The sequence below is a fragment of the Coniosporium apollinis genome, assembly GCF_000281105.1.
Source record: "Coniosporium apollinis CBS 100218 chromosome Unknown supercont1.52, whole genome shotgun sequence".
NCBI lineage: Eukaryota > Fungi > Ascomycota > Dothideomycetes > Coniosporium > Coniosporium apollinis.
In genome coordinates, this window is record NW_006913314.1 from 61,588 (window position 1) to 80,698 (window position 19,111).

The 19,111-nt window shown below is 56.2% G+C and overlaps 4 protein-coding genes across 4 annotated transcripts; 1 reads left to right on the forward strand and 3 right to left on the reverse strand.

The window, feature by feature from the left end:
* Nucleotides 1-114: 114 nt before the first annotated feature.
* On the reverse strand, nucleotides 115-3,525 carry W97_08359 (uncharacterized protein; the record flags this gene model as incomplete). Its single annotated transcript, XM_007786173.1, has 1 exon — nucleotides 115-3,525. One exon carries the CDS (start codon nucleotides 3,523-3,525, stop codon nucleotides 115-117), a length of 3,411 nt encoding a protein of 1,136 aa, XP_007784363.1.
* Nucleotides 3,526-4,747: 1,222 nt separating this feature from the next.
* W97_08360 (DNA replication complex GINS protein PSF3) lies at nucleotides 4,748-5,710 on the reverse strand (the record flags this gene model as incomplete). Its single annotated transcript, XM_007786174.1, has 4 exons — nucleotides 4,748-4,818; nucleotides 4,908-5,016; nucleotides 5,132-5,315; nucleotides 5,652-5,710. 4 exons carry the CDS (start codon nucleotides 5,708-5,710, stop codon nucleotides 4,748-4,750), a joined length of 423 nt encoding a protein of 140 aa, XP_007784364.1.
* Nucleotides 5,711-6,978: 1,268 nt separating this feature from the next.
* W97_08361 (proteasome activator subunit 4) lies at nucleotides 6,979-12,966 on the forward strand (the record flags this gene model as incomplete). The annotated part of the gene is made up of 2 exons (XM_007786175.1): nucleotides 6,979-12,849; nucleotides 12,904-12,966. The coding sequence occupies 2 exons, from the start codon at nucleotides 6,979-6,981 to the stop codon at nucleotides 12,964-12,966; spliced, it is 5,934 nt and encodes a 1,977-aa protein (XP_007784365.1).
* Nucleotides 12,967-14,376: 1,410 nt separating this feature from the next.
* W97_08362 (uncharacterized protein) lies at nucleotides 14,377-15,738 on the reverse strand (the record flags this gene model as incomplete). Its single annotated transcript, XM_007786176.1, has 1 exon — nucleotides 14,377-15,738. One exon carries the CDS (start codon nucleotides 15,736-15,738, stop codon nucleotides 14,377-14,379), a length of 1,362 nt encoding a protein of 453 aa, XP_007784366.1.
* Nucleotides 15,739-19,111: the final 3,373 nt, after the last annotated feature.

Consider the following 19,111-nt stretch of genomic DNA (forward strand, 5'->3'; position numbering starts at 1 on the left):
CCGGTATTAATGCTCGAACGCTCAAATATCAATGCGCCGGATGTCCATGCAAATGAATACAACACACCAAACATAGCGAGCCAAGCGTACAAGGACAGCTCATGCCCTACACACTCACGGCATAACACTCATCCTCCACCGATCAATCAGATCCCTCTGCCCCGAGTCCATCGGTTGCTCCTGCACCATCCCCGTCTGCATCATCCCCATCTGCTGCATCTGCATCTGCATCTGCTGCATATGCTGCTGCTGCTGTTGCTGCGCCATCCGCATCTGCATCGCCATCTGCGGCGGATACCCCATCCCGCCCATCATTTGCTGCATCTGCTGCATCTGTAACTGCTGCGGATACATGAACGGGTTCATGCCCATCTGCTGGCCGGCCATGGCTGGATAGCCGAATCCAGAGGCTTGCGGGAAGGCCGTACTGGCGCCGGTGTTCATCGGGTTCGGGGCCATGGCTCCGAAGTAGCCGCTCTGGTTGCCGTTCGCGTACATCCCAGTCACAGGCGCAGAGACAGGGAAGCAATTTGGCACACCCGCACCCAACCCCAGCCCCGGCGATACGCCAGCGCCACCAGTCCCCGAGTTGTACGCTCCTCCTTTGAAACCTGTGCTTGTGTTTTGCGGCCCACTCGGCCCCTGCACATCCACCAGCGGCTTGTCGAGCCCATAACTCGAGCTCCGCTTATTCGTGTCGTAGATCTGGGCCCGATGCTTCGCCTGCGTCTGCTCGCTCTGGTGGAGCAGTGTCCCCGGCGTCAGCGCCGCCGTGAGCGCCTCGCTCGAAACTTTCCGCGCCGCGTTCGCGCCGATCGGGTTACTAAGAAGGAGGTCTGCCATGCTGCGCGAGGGCCTTAGGGCGGGCCGTGAGGTAGAGGGGACGGCGAGGTTGTTGTTAGTGTTGGTGTTTGCGGCGCCGGCACTCCCGCCGCTAATCTTCCGCTCCATGCCCATGCCGTTTGCAACGGCCTCGGCGCGGAGGCGGGCGCGGCGCTGGCCGAGCGTCTCTTCTTCCTCGTTCACGGGGGCTTTGGGCGAGGGTAAGGGGGAAGGGGAGGGCGTCTTCTTGGGCACACCCAGTCGGCTCAGCATCTCGGAGGCGAAGTCGCCGCTCACGGACTTGGGTTTGACGCTTGAGATGGCTTCGTCGAGGTGCTCTTTTTCCTTGAGCCGCTGTTTGCGCTGCGCCAGAGTTTCTTCCTCGTCGTCCGCTTCCTTGGGCGCGTCTGGTTGGCCTGCGAGGTGGAGGTCTGGGCTTCGTGGCGGCGCGAGGGGGGCGTCCATGGGGCGTTTGGCGGGGGAAGGATCGCGGCGGATGGCGTTGGGGTCGACACCGCGCAGACGGTTGCGGCGGGAGGAGAGGGGTTCGTTGTCTTCGAGCTCGCGCCTTTCGATGAGGCCGAGCGGCCGGTCCCAGTCGCGCATGCCGTTCGCTTGCGTTGGGACGCCCTTCTTGTTAATCAGGCCGTCGCGGCTTGGGAAGAGCATACCCAGCGGCACGTCCTCGTCGTCGCTGTCGCGTTCCTCGTGTTTGGTGGCGGGGTCTTCCCAGGCTAGTGTTACGTGGTGCTTATCGCGCCGCTTCTTCTCTATCTGGGCGACGGCGTCGAGCTCGAGCAGGGTGCTGTGCATGCCGTTTGGAAAGGCGTTGGCGGCTGTGCGGTTGCGGAGCTTCTGGGCGGCTTTGCGGAGTTGAAGCTCCGCCAGTAGCGTTGTGGGAGGTCCGTGAAAGGGTGCGGATTCGGGTTCGGGCTCAGGCTCATTGTCGACATAGTGGTCGTCGTCATCAGGGGCGTGATCAGGGACATGGCCTCCGACCAGGTCATCGTCGGAGTGCAAGGAGCGGTCGTCGCGGTGGCCATCTCCGTCCTCGTCTGGGTAGTTGCGATAATCTGCAGGCCGCGCTTCGTCATCGGCGTCGGTGGATTGTTGAAGGGGAGTGTTCTCGCTAACTCCATCCATGTGGTGGTTTGGAGTGGCATGGTCGTCCAACTGCGTACCGACACTGAGGCGACTACTGTTGTGCTTCTGGAGCTTGTTGAGCTGATCCGAGGAGGAGTTAGAGCGCCGGCCAAGCAACAGGCTGAAAGAGTTCCGACTCTTTCTATTCTCAGGTTTGCTGGTGGGCATGATCGACACCGTGCTCCTCCTAGCCTGCGCTCTCCCGTAGACTTCATCGCCCACGTGACCCGCGAATGGGTGATCGGTAAATGCGCTGACTGGAGCGTGCGCGGAGGCTTCGAGGATGCTGTCGAGCGTCGCTTCAGCGGATTCACCTTTGACTTCGACATCTTGGGAGACGCCTTGGGCATCGAAGAACATGCTTGCTCTTAGCTGAGGAGGCAGACTAGCGAAGTTTCCGACACTCTTTCGCGGGCTCCTCTTGTTGACGGTGTTGTCAACGGAATCATAACTGTTACGTTGCTCGTCCCCAAGCCAGATGGCAGATTTTCTGGCCTCCGCTGGCAGGGAATCTAACATTTGTGTGCGGCGCTTCGCTTGAATTGAGGTGTCCGGCACCTTTGACAGTCGCTTGGGCAGGTTGAGCATTCGAGGCACAGGCGCTGGATAGAAGACCATGTTTTCGCCAGGGGGAGGCTCGGTGCCGTTTTGCGGCTGAGGTAGCTGGCGCAGCATGGAAAGTACGGATGAATGACTGGTATGACGACTGTGCTCACCGCTCGAGCCTTCTTCTATGGTTTCATTAATTGTTGGGGCATAGTGTACACCGTCAAAGTCGTGGAAGAGTGTCCGCGCTTGCTGGTACGTATCAGTGGATGCGGCGGTCGGAGGCCGGTCTGGGATATCAGCAGGTAGTTCCCTCGAGTTCCGCTTGCTGCTCCTCGCAGAGCCGTTCTGCTGGATTTGGTTCGCCGGCATCGATTGCAACTCTTGTTCCATCTCTTGCGCGATTCGGTCGTATTGTGCGGAAAATGAGGACGAGTCTCGAGGTTGCCGGGGCGCTGACACAGGTATGGAACTGTCTCCTGCAGTTGCATCCTGCCCGCCTTGCCCGTCCTCCAACTGGGTAACATGCCCCAGTCTTGAACTCTTCGAGGCCGAGCGTTGTCCGTATAGCGAGGGATTGGATTGAGACCAAGAACCTGATCTGACGGAGCCGATTGGAGAGGTTACATAGCCGCCCGGCGAGTAACCCCCACACCTGGCAGCGCTGTTGACGTCCACAATCGAGTTGAAGTACGAGCTGGTCGAAGTGTTGCGTGATCGAGTCAACGGCATAGTTCTTTGCTCGTCGACTGTTGCTGACCGCATAGAGCCCCGCCTGCTCTCAGCCAGCTTCTGTTCTAAGTGCATCTTTCGAATTTCTTCGGCAATGTCTGAGCCCATGCTGAGCCTCTCAGCGCTCTGCTCCAGCCGCTCGACATTCTGGACGTATGCTCCCTGCAGCGACTGCAAATCTGCGGTCGGATGGCGGAGGAGGACGGTGCCCTCTGCCGACGCTGTTCGCACCATGGGCTCAGGCGGGTGGGGGTAGGCGGAGGTTGAGGTTGAGGCAGCCATGATGGCGGAGGTACGGAGGTTCAAGGGAAGAAGAGAGGGACTAAGTTAGAGCGGACTCAAGTCAACTATCTGTAGGTAAGGGAGCGGATGGCGAAGCCTAGGGCGGCCGGTGAGGAAGCAGAGGGTGTTGATAGGGTTGTCCAATTTCTCGCCCAATCCCAGGCCAGTCGGCGTTTGTCGTTGCGCCTCCCGCGCTAGCAGGGGGCTACGTTGGTCTCGCAACCCTTGAACTCACCCTTTCGGACAACAGGCCTCATATCTTGATGTTGATATTGGCGCCACAAGATACACAGATATACAGATACACAGATACACAGATACACAGATACACAGATACACATACACGCTAGCACACAGGGCACTGTCGACGATGATACAAGCCATTGCTCGTGCAGCAGACTCGAGCATAGATGATAACACAATCTCATGCCGGTTCTCCACCATTCCCACAGGTAGGGCAGCATATACAACCTCGCACGACGTCCGCAGGCACAGAACGTGCATCTCAAACGACGCGCGACACCTTAGTTGAGCGTCTCAACGAGCACGGAGAGACGCATGAGTTGCAGGCCATGTTTTGCTATCTGCTGCCTATCTGCGAACGGCTGAGCTGAAGGCCAGGGGTGCACAAGCAGTAGACGGAGCGGTCCCAAAAACATGCCTGGACTCAGCCTCCTGCCGATGCTACAACAAGTCTTTGGCTTGGGCTCAAGCTCGCGCCGTAACGCTTTCAGTGGGAGATTCACACTTGGCTGCAGCACTCGGAGTTCTTCAGGAGCTTGACGCAGGACCAGCCAGACCACAAAAACAGACTCTATGCATCCTTGACAATCTTGCGAAGCGCGCACGTAAACCTTCTACGAGGCCGTCCACGCCTTGGTTGCTCTATTATAGCTTGAACCTACATCGTCTTGCCTAGGATAAGCCCCGCGGAGAGGATAATTCCACCTACGACGTTCTACGGCAGCACCGCTATTGCCGCATTCGGAAGCGACCTACCTAAAGCTCGCATTTAGCGGGAATGCGAGCGCTAGCTGAAGAGTCGAATTGAGACGTGTCTGGAGATGCAATACCCTTCGCTTCCTTCAAGACAAGGCATGGTCCCTCCTGCCTCAAAATACACTTCTAGTGTGCACTAAAGTTAATCGCCGCAACGAACCTCTGTCCCAGGCGTCCGAAACCAGCACACCTCCAAGATACGCTTAGCTTAGAGAAAGCCCCCTCATCTGCGCGTCTTGTTCTCAGCCATCCACGTCCTGACGGCCTTAGCGCTATCGTGGGCGGCGCGAAATACTGTTCCGTACACCGTGCGGTTAGAAGTCTGCTTGTGGGTCTTCTCATGGGTTGATCGACTGAAAACAGAGTGAAAGGAACAGACTCACGCCGTCGCTCCTGCTCATCGAGGCCGCGCAAAAAATCAGCGCCCTCGCCCATGGCGCCGCGGGGGTTGTGCGCCTGGTCCGCGAGAACGGCTGCGCGTTGTTTGAACGTCTGCATCACATCTTGTTGTTAGCAGCTACGTCGGGCCGAGGCGGACGGTGTGGTGGGTGTTGGAAGCACGAGAGCATCGTATCCAGAGCAAACAACTACGACGGCATAGACGTACCTCACTCAACACATCCCCAACCTCCTCTTCTTCGAAAAGTTCGAGCATGCGCGCGCCGAGAGCGTAGAAGTGCGCTGCGAGGGCTCGGAGATCGACGGTCCGCGGGTCGGCTTTCAGAGCGTTGAGGACGCGGGGAGAGAGGCTAGTGGGAAGGTCGAGGGTGAGGAGGGGCGTGGGGCCTTGGCTGTGGGGGTTAGCTTGGGGTTATTGTGGAAGGATGGAGCATATGGGAGGGCAGGGAAAGGCGAGTATGATGTTTAGATAAGGGTTATGTGGGTTGGAGGAAGCGCAAGGAGGGGGAATAACTGGAGAAGGATGACAATGTGTACAAGAGAGATTGAGTGACGCCCGAGTAAGAAACGTACAAGATAGAGCCTCAGGCTGCAGGAGAACCTGAGAAGGTCTGAAATCACAGCCGGCCCTGGCATAACGAGAACCGGCCGAATGAGCAAGCGAAGGGAAGGAAACTCTGAACATGGGAATGCGGCGTCCGACGTGCACTCAGGAACCTAGGACTTACCTAACGGCCAGCATCTCCCCAAGCCACAGAGGAAGCTCCACTTTCCCGCCCTGCTTCATCTATCCTCCGCCTCATGAGCTACCCCTGTCGAAGTCACGCGAGCAGTTCATGAAGCCTTACATCGCCGCCCACATTGCCGTCGAGATAGCCCAAGCCGGGCACGGTGAGCTCAAAGGTGCACGGGACTTTCTGTCGTGTGTTTTTAGTCCATGACCAAGCTTGCCACCGCGTATGGGGAGGTTACTACCTGCGCGTCAGTGAGGATGGCGTCGATGTCGTAGTAGCCTCCCATTGTGAATTGGCAGGCGTCGTTTTCGATGTTGGTGTGAAGCGAGCAAGACCGACGATCTCGGTACTGCGAGCGATTAAAGAGCTACGTGTTGGGCTAACTGAGTGATTCTAGGTACAGGAAGCTCGTTGTCGCGACGCGCATCTGCCGGAACGCGTCGCGAGAAATGCGTGACTCAGTCAGACTGGGGGCATAGAAGCTCAAAGTATCTCGGTGAAGGCCAAACAAGAGAATGGCAAGCACAAGTAGCTGGCAGATTCACGTGGGAGATTTGTCACCCAGGCAATGGATCGTGACGAAGCCAGGGCGCCTGTACCTTTTCTGAAGGCGATTGCGTACCGTTTATGCCTGGCGAAGATCCCCGTAGACTTTGGTACTTAAAGAGGCACAGCCTTGCTTCCTGCTGCACGACATTGCACAGTCTCACGCCGGACTGCTACGGACCTTCGTTGGGTTGTTAGATCTCCTGTCTGCAAACACAACCGTAGCTGTCTCGCCATATCTTGAATCCTGTGTTGTGCCTGGCCCATCCCAGTGGTGCTTAAAGTAGTAGGGGTTTGGGTGACAAGCAACGCTCGGCTCTTCTCCGCTTGGCGTCAAAGCTCCCGTCCTTCGAAGCGCTACCGAACCTTACAGCCTCGAGACTTTGGTACTGGTCCCGGCCACAGACATCGGACGGCGGCCCGCATACAGAGGAACGAATAGTTCATGGGAGCCTACAAGATCTCCAGGACGACCAGGGACCCGAGGACTACTTTCTCTAAAGCTTGCCAGGGCGTGTCACGAGCTTCTGGAGCTCTACCTTCGCTATCAAGTGTGTTTTGTAAGCAGTCCAATAGACAACCATCGCCGCCTCGACTGACATGTGGCGCAGTAGTGCCTTTTATGCGCTCTTGCCGTAGCTAGAGGCAACGACAACACCTTCCTCGCCGAACTTCGCCGCATCTCCTGCTTCCCCTACCAGCGGACACTCGTTTTGCCATCCCTATCATCTCTACATCTTGAACATCTGCGAATATCCGATTCTGATCCCACATCATGGCGAACGACAGGCTGGCGGCGCTAATTAGCGCGCTAGATGGACCGGCCGGTAACGATATCTCACGCGCGACATCTCCAGGCGGCGACTGGACGGAGGTAAATGGCGGAGTAAACGGGCAAGATCAAGAGAGGCAGTCACGTCGCGGCCGGCCCCGAACCTTCCCATACTCGGAATACCTGCCGTACCCAGTCGAGGACCATGCGGAGAGGCTGGCAAACCTGGACACGTGCATAAAACACCTGTATATTGCCGTCTCAGCAGGCGATTTCTCGCCCGGTGCGGTGCACTGGACGCGCGAGATTCGAGGATGGATGTCACTTAAGTTCGACCTCCCTTGGGAGACACGAGTGAAGCTGGTAAAGCTCTACTACGAGATGGCTCTGGCTCCTGGGCTGGACTATGTGGTGGCTGAGCGATTCGCCAGCATGTTCATGGTGTTGACAAAGCGAAAGCACTATCTCCGACCCGTGAGGGACCTCACCCTAGACTGGAGACCACTCTACAAGGAGCTCAAGAACTTCGTGCTTCCTGCGGAGGGCGGAGCGTCTCACACGGCCAGCATCAGGCGCAACATCCGGACATTAACCAAGCTCAGCACATTCTCTCAGCTGTTCTTTGATCCCAATGAGATACCGGAAATGCTGAAAGAGTTTCTGTCCTACTTCAGCACCTCCTTCACGGAGACTGCGTATGTTGTGGCAGGCTTGCTTAATCTCTTGTTGCCTACGACTGCTCCTCCCCCCGACAAACCCGAGCTACAGCCGCAGTACTATCTGCCGACGTTCTTCCATCTATGGTCTCTTGTCGGCAGATCAAAGCAGTTCGATGTTCATTTCATCGACATCTTTTCCCGGTTGGCGCGAGACTCGCTGTCTGCGCCACACATCTCGTACTCAGAGTACGGCATTTTCACCGGCGAACAGTCCTCTTTGATATTCACCGCCGTTCTCAGACTGCTCGACATCCCTGTTGGTCAAGCAACTTCTCCATATAGCAGCACGGTCGATCTCTCTGCCGGCTTGGCGCTGTTGCTCAACCGCGACGATAGAAAGCACCCATCTGCCCATCATATCGCAAGATGGATAATCATGTCGCTTTCTCCGGCCTGCGCGGAAAAACCAGACTCGATCCTTTCGAAGCTGGAAGGTCTGATAGAGGCTATCGAGACATTCTTCCACCCGTCAAATTCGGGATCCTGGACAAAGCCGTTGTCCCAACTCACCTACTACTTAACGGACTTCTTTGTCATGCGGTGGAACCGCGAGCGCAATGGCGAGATGGAAGTGCCCGAGGAGCGGAGGCTGAATGATGCGGTCAAGAAGCGCTTCGTGCTCTGCATGCGTGAGGTCATCTTCATGGGCATCTTTGCGAAAAGCAGCACCGCTATCACCTTCTCCTTGTCGACACTTCAGAGCCTTGCATTCCTTGAGCCCAACTTAATCCTCCCGGGCGCTCTGCAGCGCATATACCCTGCCATGCAAGGTCTAGTAGAAGTACATCGGACAATCACTTCCATACGATCTCTTCAAATGCTGTCGAAGGTCATGGCAAGAAGCAAGGGATACCGATGTCATATCACGACGCTTCTGGGGCTTGCATTACCCGGCATAGATGCCAATGACCTGGACAAGACTATGCACACGCTTGCATTCATCCAAGCGATAGCTTACCAAGTCCCGTTTGTTGACCTTACGCAAGAGCGGAAGCCGAAGCGCGCCACTGACAATCTTGAGGATGGAGATGGCACAGAAACTCCCTCGGAGGGCCACGATACTGGCGTCGCCATGCGCTGGATCACAGCTCAGGTCGAGAGGCTAGAAACCGAGGGAGCCGATATCGAGATTGACTACGAGACGGAGCTGACCGACCATGAAGAAGAGATGATCCTGCGGTCCTCAACAACAGCATTACCAGAATTCATAATATCGTTCCTTGGCCGCATCTTCACCCTGCTCGAGAATCTACCAGACGCCTCCAGGGTCCGTAGCGGATCACCCGAAGAGAACGTCATCAACAGCCTGCCCGCCTGTTTCACCCCCTTTCTTGCCGCGCTTTCTCCGGAGCTCTTCGATCTTGCGCTTGATAAGATTGCGCACTTTGTAGGCAACCATGTCATCCACCAGGCGAGAGACGCGATGGCCTTCATTTGCAATGCGCTTGTCAAGATCAATCCCGAGAAGTCTCTGAGGCGTCTTATGCCGGAACTGATCTCGAGCATCCGCACTGAAATAGAGGATAATGGAGCCGGATCAACACGGACCACTGGAACTGAGGTGTTACCTAGGGATAGAGGTCTGACTTGGAACATCAGCTTGCTGAGCATGTGCGTTGTACATGTTGGTGACGAGGTCCTGAAATACAAGCAAGAGCTGCTTGACATTGCGGCATTCATGCAAGAGCGATGCAGGGGAATCCCAACCGTCCACATCTCGAACTTCATCCACCATCTTCTACTCAATCTGACTGTCACGTATACCACGGATTACGCCTTGTACGAGCCTGAAGAGGTGCAGATGGGTATAACTAGCGGCCACTGGGGCAGGTTTACGGATCCCAAGAAAATCCGGCCTGAATGGCATGTACCGACAAAGGACGCGCTTGACTTTGCGATTGAGCTGTTTCAGTCGGAAGGAACCAAGGCAATTGACATGCTCAACGCGCTCACCAGTGACGACCCTCCAGTAAAGCGCGTCGGCAAGGCGAAAGATTGGACGGATGAGGTGTCTCGCAACCTCGTCCTCATACGGCTACTGCTGTCCGGTGTCTCTGTTCTGTTTGATGCGCGATACGACGCTTCTAGCGCTGTTGCCGTCAACGGTGATGTGGAGATGCACGACAGTCCACAGTCTGACGAAAAGGGGAACGATGACACCGACGAGCTGACTCTGGGCGATGGAGACGACGAAGAGGGGAAGACGGTGTTCCAGTACAATACCGGCTATCCTTTGGACCGGGACAGCGAGCAGTATCGTATGATCCACCGTCTCCGGGACGCTATGGGCAAGGCTTTTCATCGAGTCCATGCTTTCTTAATAGAGAAGGGAGTGGAAGAAGTGACCTGCTACAGCTCTCTATACAACGCATATCGCTCGTGGTTCGTCGATGTCGGTATTGAACGCTCCGCACACGTGCTCGATCGGGTAACACGTCTACTCGCTGCGGACATAGCTCCGTTCAAGTTCACCGGAACCCGTAAGCAGTACCCAAGGCCATTACTTGTACGCCGGGCGAATGTCTACCACCTTCAACGACTGCGCCACAACGCAACTCCCAGGCCGAAATCCGAGCTTGACAAGCAGCTCCTATTGGATCTGGCGGAGTCCAGTGTCTCTATATACACTGAAGTTAGGCGGACTGCGCAGACTGCCGGCGAATCGGCTGTCAAGTGCATAATTGGAGCGCGACCGCTTGTAATTCCTCCGCTGCTTGAAGCTTTCGGCAAGGCTGTCAAGGACAACGATTACCCCCGAATCAAGGGCGCAATATTCTCACTATTATTTGGCAGCCTGGCGAAGACAATTGGCAGAGACTGGCGATTCACGCCGACACTCATCAAGTCTTTCATAGATGTCACCGAGGCCGACAAGCCGTCGATACAGAAGCTTGCCGCAAACGCCACTTTCCAGATCATGGATATGGCGAAGCCCCTAGAGCGTCTTGTCTTGCTCGACCAAGACACAGTTGAGTCGATAGCTTCCGTCTTTCTTGAGGATGAAGCCGAGAAGGTCAAGTCAAGAATAGAGAAGAAGAGAAACACTATCAAGAGGAAGCGGACAAAGGTCGAGAGCAAGAAGGCGGAACTGTCTGCAGATCTTGTAGAGATGGGAAGGACATCGCACTGGAAGAAGGCAAGCCGAACTGCTACTATCGTCATCAGTCTCAGTATGCGATACGATTCCGTGGCGTCTGAAGGCATGATCGACCTTGTCACTAGAGGCTCGATCGATCCGCATCCTAGCTTGCGCGGTCTTTATGCAGGAGGGCTTATTGGCATCTTCGCGCTTGTACAGACCCGGTGTCTTACCAACCACGACTACAAGAAGTACTTGCTCCAAGAGGAAAGCATTCCAGACAAGATTGAGGTGCCGACTCGGTCCGAGGACCCGAACTGGACTAAGGATTTCTTGTCCAGCTTTGCTAAGCCAGAAGCGAAGTACTACGTCGACCATGACTATCCTGGGTGGCTTGTTTGGGATAAGAAGATGCCGGCCTACACAATTGAGCCTCAAGAGTACAACTATGACAAGCTCGAGATGAAGATTCGGAAACAGATCGGCAAGATCATGGACCGCCATTGGTTCTCGACCTACTTTGCATACATGAAGCAGGAGCCAAGAGATCACGGCGCCGACCGCTTCCGCATGTCGAGTGCGATGACGCTGACTGGCGCGTTCGACCTTATGTTCCAAGGGCTTACTACAGCCACTTTTGAGGACATCAAGGATTTGACTCAGTCTGTGTACGCAGACGGCAGTGACAAACACCAGCACAGGGCCACTGCTGAGATCTTCGGGGCCATGCTGTGCGAGGCGCACGACTTGTCCTCCGAGCAGCGAATGGCAGTGTGGGATTACGTGTTTCCCATTGTCCGAGGCATCTTCCAGGATGGCCTGACACCGGAGAACTCGTCGTACTGGAACACCTTCCTGCACTTGGTACTGTCTGGCAAAGACGTCCGACGCAATTGGCCCTTGGTTGAGTGGCTCACGGACTTCCGGCTCGATATGACCTCTAATGCGGCTTTCAAGGAGAGCTCCAAGATACAAATGCTAAACCTTGTCGTTGCTGATGCCGGCTGGCACTTTCAGCTAGAGAAACCTATTCTCGAGGATTTCATGAACCATCTTGACCATCCATACAAGGGCGTCCGCGAGGTCATGGGGCAAGTGATAGCCGGCATCCAACGAACCAGATACCACGAATCCTTCCCGAGCGTCGAGGCGTTGATCACCGCCAACAACTCCTCCTCATCGGTCGGTCTCCGTCCTTACCAGCTCACTTTAGCCGACACTGCCATGACCACCTCCGTCTTCGACCGCCTCGAAGCCTGGCGCCTCCAGCGCAAGCCCGGCGACCAGCAGCCAACCCCCTACACCATGGCCAGCAAAACCGTCCTTATCTGGCTCGACGCCACCCTCTCCTCCTACGAATGCACGCAGCTGGTCCCTCTCTTCCCCTCCGTCTTCCTCCAGCAGCTCCTGCACATGATGGACATCAAAGAAGACCCCGAGCTCCAAGCCCTCGCTTACCACGTCTTCCGCCACCTGCCCAACATCCCGCACCGCGCAGGCGAAGACGAAGCCTTCATCGCGGCCCTCATCCGCATCGGGCGTACTTCACCCTCCTGGCACCAGCGCCTGCGCATCCTGATCAACATCCAAGTCGTCTACTTCCGCCGGCTCTTCCTCATGAGCGAGGATACCCAGCGCAACATGTTCGATTGCGTGGCCGACATGCTCGGCGACGCGCAGCACGAGGTGCGGCTCGGTGCCTCGACCACCTTATCAGGCATGATCCGCTGCTCGCCCCTCGCGCTCCGCAATCAGGTCGTGGAATCCCTCCGCGAGAAATTCACAACCACGCTCAAGAAGAACCCCCTGCCCAAGCGCCTGGCGAGCCGCGCCCCAGGCACACCGACGCCAGAGCAGAATAAGCTGGTGCTGACGCGACATGCGGCTGTGCTGGGGCTCGGGGCCCTGGTCCAGGCGTTTCCGTATACGAGCCCGCCGCCGAGTTGGCTGCCGGAGGTGCTGGCTACGCTGGGGTCAAGGGCGGCGGGGGATCCGGGTGTGGTGGGGAAGAGCGTCAAGCAGACCTTGGCGGACTTTAAGAAGACGAGGCAGGATACTTGGCATGTGGATGTCAAGGTGAGTTTGGTTCCGATTTCTACGAGGAGGCGGTGAGACTAATTTGTGCTGCAGGCCTTTGAACCAGAGCAGCTGGAAGATCTGGAGGGCGTGCTGTGGAAGAGTTACTTCGCGTAGACGGACGGGATGGTTGCTTCCGAGCGTCAGAGCTGTGCGTTTGCCGGGTTGGTATGAACTGGAACTGGACCTATTGGTTCTAGGGTTCTACCTGCAATGTAGTATGGTTTTCTCTAGGATGGGTACGGTCCGAAATGAACTTGTTCGCATGAATGGAGAGCACCGTGGGGCTCACAGGGCGTCTTGGAGAAAAAGTGACGGCTTGTAGAATCCTAAATCGTGTGTAATGAATAGAGAAAGTCTGCGCTTCTCGCGCTACCTTTCCCCACCAGGACGTAATTTGACATATCCTTACATTGAATGATTATGTCTCGGGTACCTGTTACCATTGCATGGAACCTGCGTCCATGATCGTTATTATTCTAGGAGGTGGGGCACAAGCATAATTCCACTGTATAATCTTCTCCATTACGTGCCTGGGAATGCTCTGTACACGTCCAAGGGCAGGTGTGATCGGGCTGGCCGCACACTTTATTAAGCTAGCTTAGTTGTTCTGTCGGCGAAGTCATCGTCGATAGGCCTGTTCTCATGACGCACAAGATTAAAAAGGTATTCACTCAAACTTCTTTGACGAGTGGATAGGCCACACAGTGAACAAGAACAGAAGTAGAAAAAAAGTGTGGGGTCAACATGGCATCTTGTCGATGCCAGGAATCTGTATGTTTATTAGAATTAGGTCGTGCTGGAACGAGATCGAACACTAAGCTTACCGAACCTGGGTCTAGACGGCCACAACGTCTTGTACTAACCACTATACGACATCGACCGATAGAAAATTGTCGACTATACGATAAATATCCTCACAATCATGTTAGTCGCACTAGCATGTTACTGGTACCTCTTGACCTTCGACGGCCGCCCAACTCATGAGGCTAAGCTTTGGAAGTGGGACAGTACCCCAGTCACTCGAGTAGTAAGTAGATACACTGCATCACCTTTTCGAGTCACCAAGACTGGGGCAGTATCGATGCAGATAAAACTTCAGCAGTCTAAAGCTTCCTTAGCCATCAGGGCGGGGCGTCTACGCTTAATACTGGTGTTATTGTTACCAGCCGATTGCAATACTATTCCTACCTCACAGCACAGTACGTTGCTCCGTCGCATACAAAGTAAAGGCCACTTCTTACATTCAGAATAATAGCAGTTCTGGGAACCTGACTGTATCATTCGATGCTCATTGCTCCAAAGATAGCTAGGTCTTGCTTCGCGAACAATGTCAGCACCAGTATCCGAACGTCACAGCCCTTTCAATCAGGTTGACAAAAGCAGCTCCTGACCACCCTGCCAACCACGCCGCTCCATCTAGACTTCGCCTGGTTCCCATCTTCTCCTGCTGCCGTCGCCTGGGAAGGGATTAGCCAGACGCAAAGCCATACCCATCGTGCCAGCAGGTTCAATTCCTCTCCACCATCAGAAACGCAACTCCCAAGCAGGCGCCAAACAACCATCCGGCAGCACCATCGACGGCCCCACGAGTCCCCACCCGCGCTCCCACCGCAACCTCCAGCACGTCTCATAAGAACCACTCACCTCACCAGGCTCCCAATCCGCCCTCCGTGGCCCCGCCCCACCACTCCTCCGACTGCTTCCCCGATTCATCCCCGTCTCCGCCCTACTCCTCCTCACAATAGCCGCATGCACGTCTTCTGCTCTCAGCACGCTCGGATCATGGCTCCGCGACCTAGTCACGCGGTCCGGTCTGTCACCCGAGCAGCGCTCCAAGAGCGGCAACTCCACCACCGTGGAGCGTGCCGTGTCTTCGCGCTCGAGGACACCTGGTGCGGGTGGGCGCTCTGGCAATCCTCGTGGCGATGGTGACGGGACCGCAGACCCCAGCGCCAGCGGGTCGGGATCCCCCCGCTCAAGCGCCCTTACGCGCACGATGCCCTCGGCGGCCGCGATGGGGAGCAGCGCGCCCAAAGCAGCGGAGTCGATCCGCTGGAGCTCCACTGTGGCCGTAGGCTCGGCCGGCTGGGTTGGCGCGGAACGGCTCCTGCTGTCCAGGGAACCAGGATTACGCGGCAGGCGCGCTTTCGTAGGCGCCGAGACCGCGGGGCCGCGGCGCGAGCTGGTGCTACTGCCGGAGATGCTACGCTGGGTCTGCGCGTCGAGCTTCTGGAGGGAGGAGGCCGAGGTGCGGTAGATCGGGATGCCGGAGGCGGTGTAGCGGGAGGAGAGGTCGTCTCTGCTGCGGGTTGCGGAAATCGGTGGTTGGTGCGAAGCTTGCGGCGGGCTTTGAGTGAAGCCGTCGGTGGTAGGCTGCTGATTATCGCACCTTGAAGCTAGTGCCTCGAGAGAGTTCGTGGCAGCCGTAGGAGAAGCATAGGGCACTGCTGCAGGCGCTAGGCCATCTGCTGCGTCGTCAGGCCAGCTGCCAGGCACAGCAACCGAAGCGCGATAGAACGGATGACTTTCCAGTGGTCCTAATCGTGACGAGTTGTGTGCACTTCTTGGAGGTTGCCAGTATGCCCTGCCCCTCCGCTGGGGTCGCCGAGGCGGCTGAGGCGGTGCGAAAAAGTGACGAACGGAAGCCCAGAAGTCTCTAGGAGCCGACTGCGCTTGCGCGGGCGGTAGGTCACCCGGCCAACGAGGAGCTCCTGGTGGTGTCTTTGTGCGGATTAGGGGCGGTAGTGAAGGCGCAAGCAGCCTCGTGAAGTCTCCTGCCGGAGCCGTCGACTGCTGGGAGGTGTCCGATCTGATCTTACGAGTCTCACGCAAGCCAACCTCATCGAGACTTTTAGAGAGCTTTCGCCTAGGCATGAAACGACTCATAGAGGTCGGGAAGGACTGTTGTGTCTTCAGTGTTGCACGCGAATTCTGTTCTTTGATCGTGGCGAGCGGCGTGCCATTGGGGCGGTTCGTAAATCGCACGGCTAGGCTCACACCAAGCCTTTGCTGTGGTTCTGAAGGCTGTGAAAGGTCAGCGTAAGGGCAATAAAATATTATCAGGCCTATAAAAAGGTAGGTGCGCTTCGTTTACCTTGTTGCTGGTGGGACTTCGGACTTGACTTACCGCTGCGATTAAATCTTGTTCGGGCGCCTGAGGTCTGTCGTCGCTTGAATCCGTGGCACGCTCGACCGACTGGCAATATCCGGCATCGTAAAGCGAACTATGCTGGCTCGGTGTAGCTTCCGAAGAACCGAGGCGCGGATATAGGCGTCTCGGAGCCGGCAGAGGACTACGTGCGTTGCTTCTGTCTCCGAGCGGCACTTCTGTCAGATGCGATAGAGACATACCGTATACCTGCGTGATGATGTATATTTTTCAGAAGGCTATCGTCGATACGGTGCTAATGAATTTGAGGTGGGGAGAAGCCTTTGAAGAACCACGAAGGCTCCTCTGGCGTTTGCCACGCCTGCGTGTATCGCACCTGCCACTGCCATGGTTTCGTTGTTGTGTTGTTGCAGAGTGTGAAAAATGGCAGTCACGAAGTGGATTCTGAGGAAAGCACTTTCCACAGGCCGTAAATACTGCCGCACGTAAGCCAAGAAACAAGTCGTGGACCACATCACGGGCCTTACTGGGTTGGAAGGCATCTCGAGGCATCCTGTGGCGGTACGTCGGCCTACAACACCTACATTGTTTAGCGCTTCGAAACGAGCTCGAGGCGCCGCAGCTTCAACTACTGAAATGTGACTCCGGATGAATGCCGCTTCAAGTGCCTCTCAGAGGGTTCAACTAGGGCAAGAGCAGCGATTGATACCACCGCTTGTTTACAGGATGGCTTTCGACGGTATGAGATGAGTGAGAGAAACATGATCTGCCGCTAGAGCATCTATCGCCTTGTAGCAAGTTCACCACGAGAACGGTTGAAGATAGCAGACTGCATGGATAGTCCCACAGGTAAACTCAGGGCTGAATCACTGGGTGCACTCTGCGTTAATTTACAGGCATAATGCTCGTCAAGCTGTAAATAGACCTGCCTCAGTACATCATGGAGGAGTTGAGGCAGTGGACGTATTGATGCCCTCGGCCCGTTGACTGTAAGCATGAGCTGCCGACGTCGCTCATGCACAGACTATTGAATGCGCCAGAGAGGTTCGAGGATCTGGTCGTCGGATATCAGATCGGCAGACAAAAGATGTCGAGATAGCGGGTAATCCGGGGACTGAAGCTGCCACAGTCCTGCGCCGAGAGCCGAGGCCACAGAAGACGTGTCCGTAGGCGATATGGATGATTCTAGGCCCTTTCCAGTGACATGGAACCCTGGGTATCGAAGCCGAAGGAACATGCGAATATCAGCTCATGGGCTTTCGCTATTCGTTGCCCTCTGGAGTCGGCCATGCAGAATTTATCAGCCACGAGGAAGACACCGGCGAGCGAGCCTACTGTGCGTTCGGCTAGCGACTGCGAAGTTTGTATTTTGAAATTCTTCCAAAGCTTGTCAGTCCAACGTTACCACGTTGCAGGCCGGCGGTCCGCCCCACAGCCCGCCCACGGCTCGTTTGACATGCACCTTTGCAGATCATAGGCACGTTGTTCGAGTTCCAGCGAATAGAGTTGGATACCACGCGAGACTAGCGCCTCAGCCGACCGAGTACGATACCATGACAATGGGACGGATTCCGGGTTATCCTTGCGCACATGCAGAATTGGATCTGACAAGCGGCTCTTAGGGTTTCGGCTAAATGGACCTCCACAGGATCAAGGCCGCGCGGTTACGGCGCCTTAATTCCCTTCGGAGCTGCCACAATGGTTCCAGAGCCGATCCATCGTAACTGTGCTTCTACCAGGTCCATGGCTTCATCGGATGAAGGTTCGGCTGACTCTGTGGTTTGACTTACCGTGCGGTAATTTCGTCGCCGCCAACTCCGAAGTGCATGCTGCTGTCATGATCAATGAAGGGCGAGATTCAGCACGATCGGACGAGCGTTGAACCTCCACGGGCTGTTTGTAGATGACGGTCTTGACGCTTATGGAGGCGGACGTGTGAGGCGTTAAGGGCGGGATGGGGGCTCCTCCGAGAAGACGCAGGACTATCCCGCTTCTTGGAAGCCCCCCGCAAGCGTTGGATTGAGGGCCACGTGGAGAATGAGCCACCATGCAGACAAGAATTCAGCTTGAAAGAGACGGTGTGCAGAACGGTGCTGATAACGGTTTACAGACGAGCCTCTGCTGCGTCAGGCTTGCACTATCGACCGCTAGTGTTGACAGGCTTGCAGTTCCTGTGGGGTGATGAATGGTTGTTCTGCGGAAGCTTGCGGCAGCCGGAGCCTTCAACACATGTCCAGTGCGTTCTGTGGCGCTCGAGGTGGTCCACACGTTCGACTCGGGGCGCCCGCTTCTCTCTTTGTGGCGCACCCAACCACCTCATAATGCATTCTGCGCTGTGTCCTGCATGATTCCAGAAGTCTTCAGATCATGGAAACATCCGTGCCAAGCATGAGTGCTGCGCCACCGCCGACGCACATCTGTCTCCAGCGTGCAGGAGCTGTTCTGCCTCCCGGTTAACGATGGCGGCGGCAGGCATCGGAGCAACATGCCGTCTGATTTTGAATCCGCCCAGCTGATGGTCGCTAGGACAGCGCATTAGCCGGGTTCAGAGAAGAACGGTTGATCCCTGACCGACCCGATGCAAGAGGTCGCAGAAAGGCCTCGCTCGGTGATGGCTTAGTGGCTTTAGTGTCCCGTTGGTTCGACCATCTTTTGAATCCAGGTGACGGCGAAACTCCCTCGTGGCATCCATGCATCGTCGCGTGGGACGGTTGGAAGCAGCCGGCTGCTGCAAGGCTTGACGTTACCTGACATCCATGTGTTCGCGTCGCACAACGACCGCACAGCGGGTGCGGAGGTTCTTGCCTGAAAACACAGCGTACGGCCGTAAATTCGCAGCGGCCTTCTGAAAACCCCATGAGCCCGTACTCCGCCAGAGCGTCGCCCCAAGAGGCAGGAAGGCGAGATGTGGCATTCCCATTACCTTTGTGCTGGGCCTTGGAAGCATGCTAGTCATTGCGCCATTGTGAGACTGTCAACCGGGTTTTTGGGCGGGGAAAGCAACCTGACAGTCCGGTTTACCTCCTGCCCGCGGCCCAATGTCGTCGAATGTCCAACCCAATACTACTTACGGGAGGAAAGCAGGGTTCCAGCTTCCGCGACTAACTGGCAAATCGGCAGAGCCGAGCCGCCGTCCAGGACCTCCCCAGT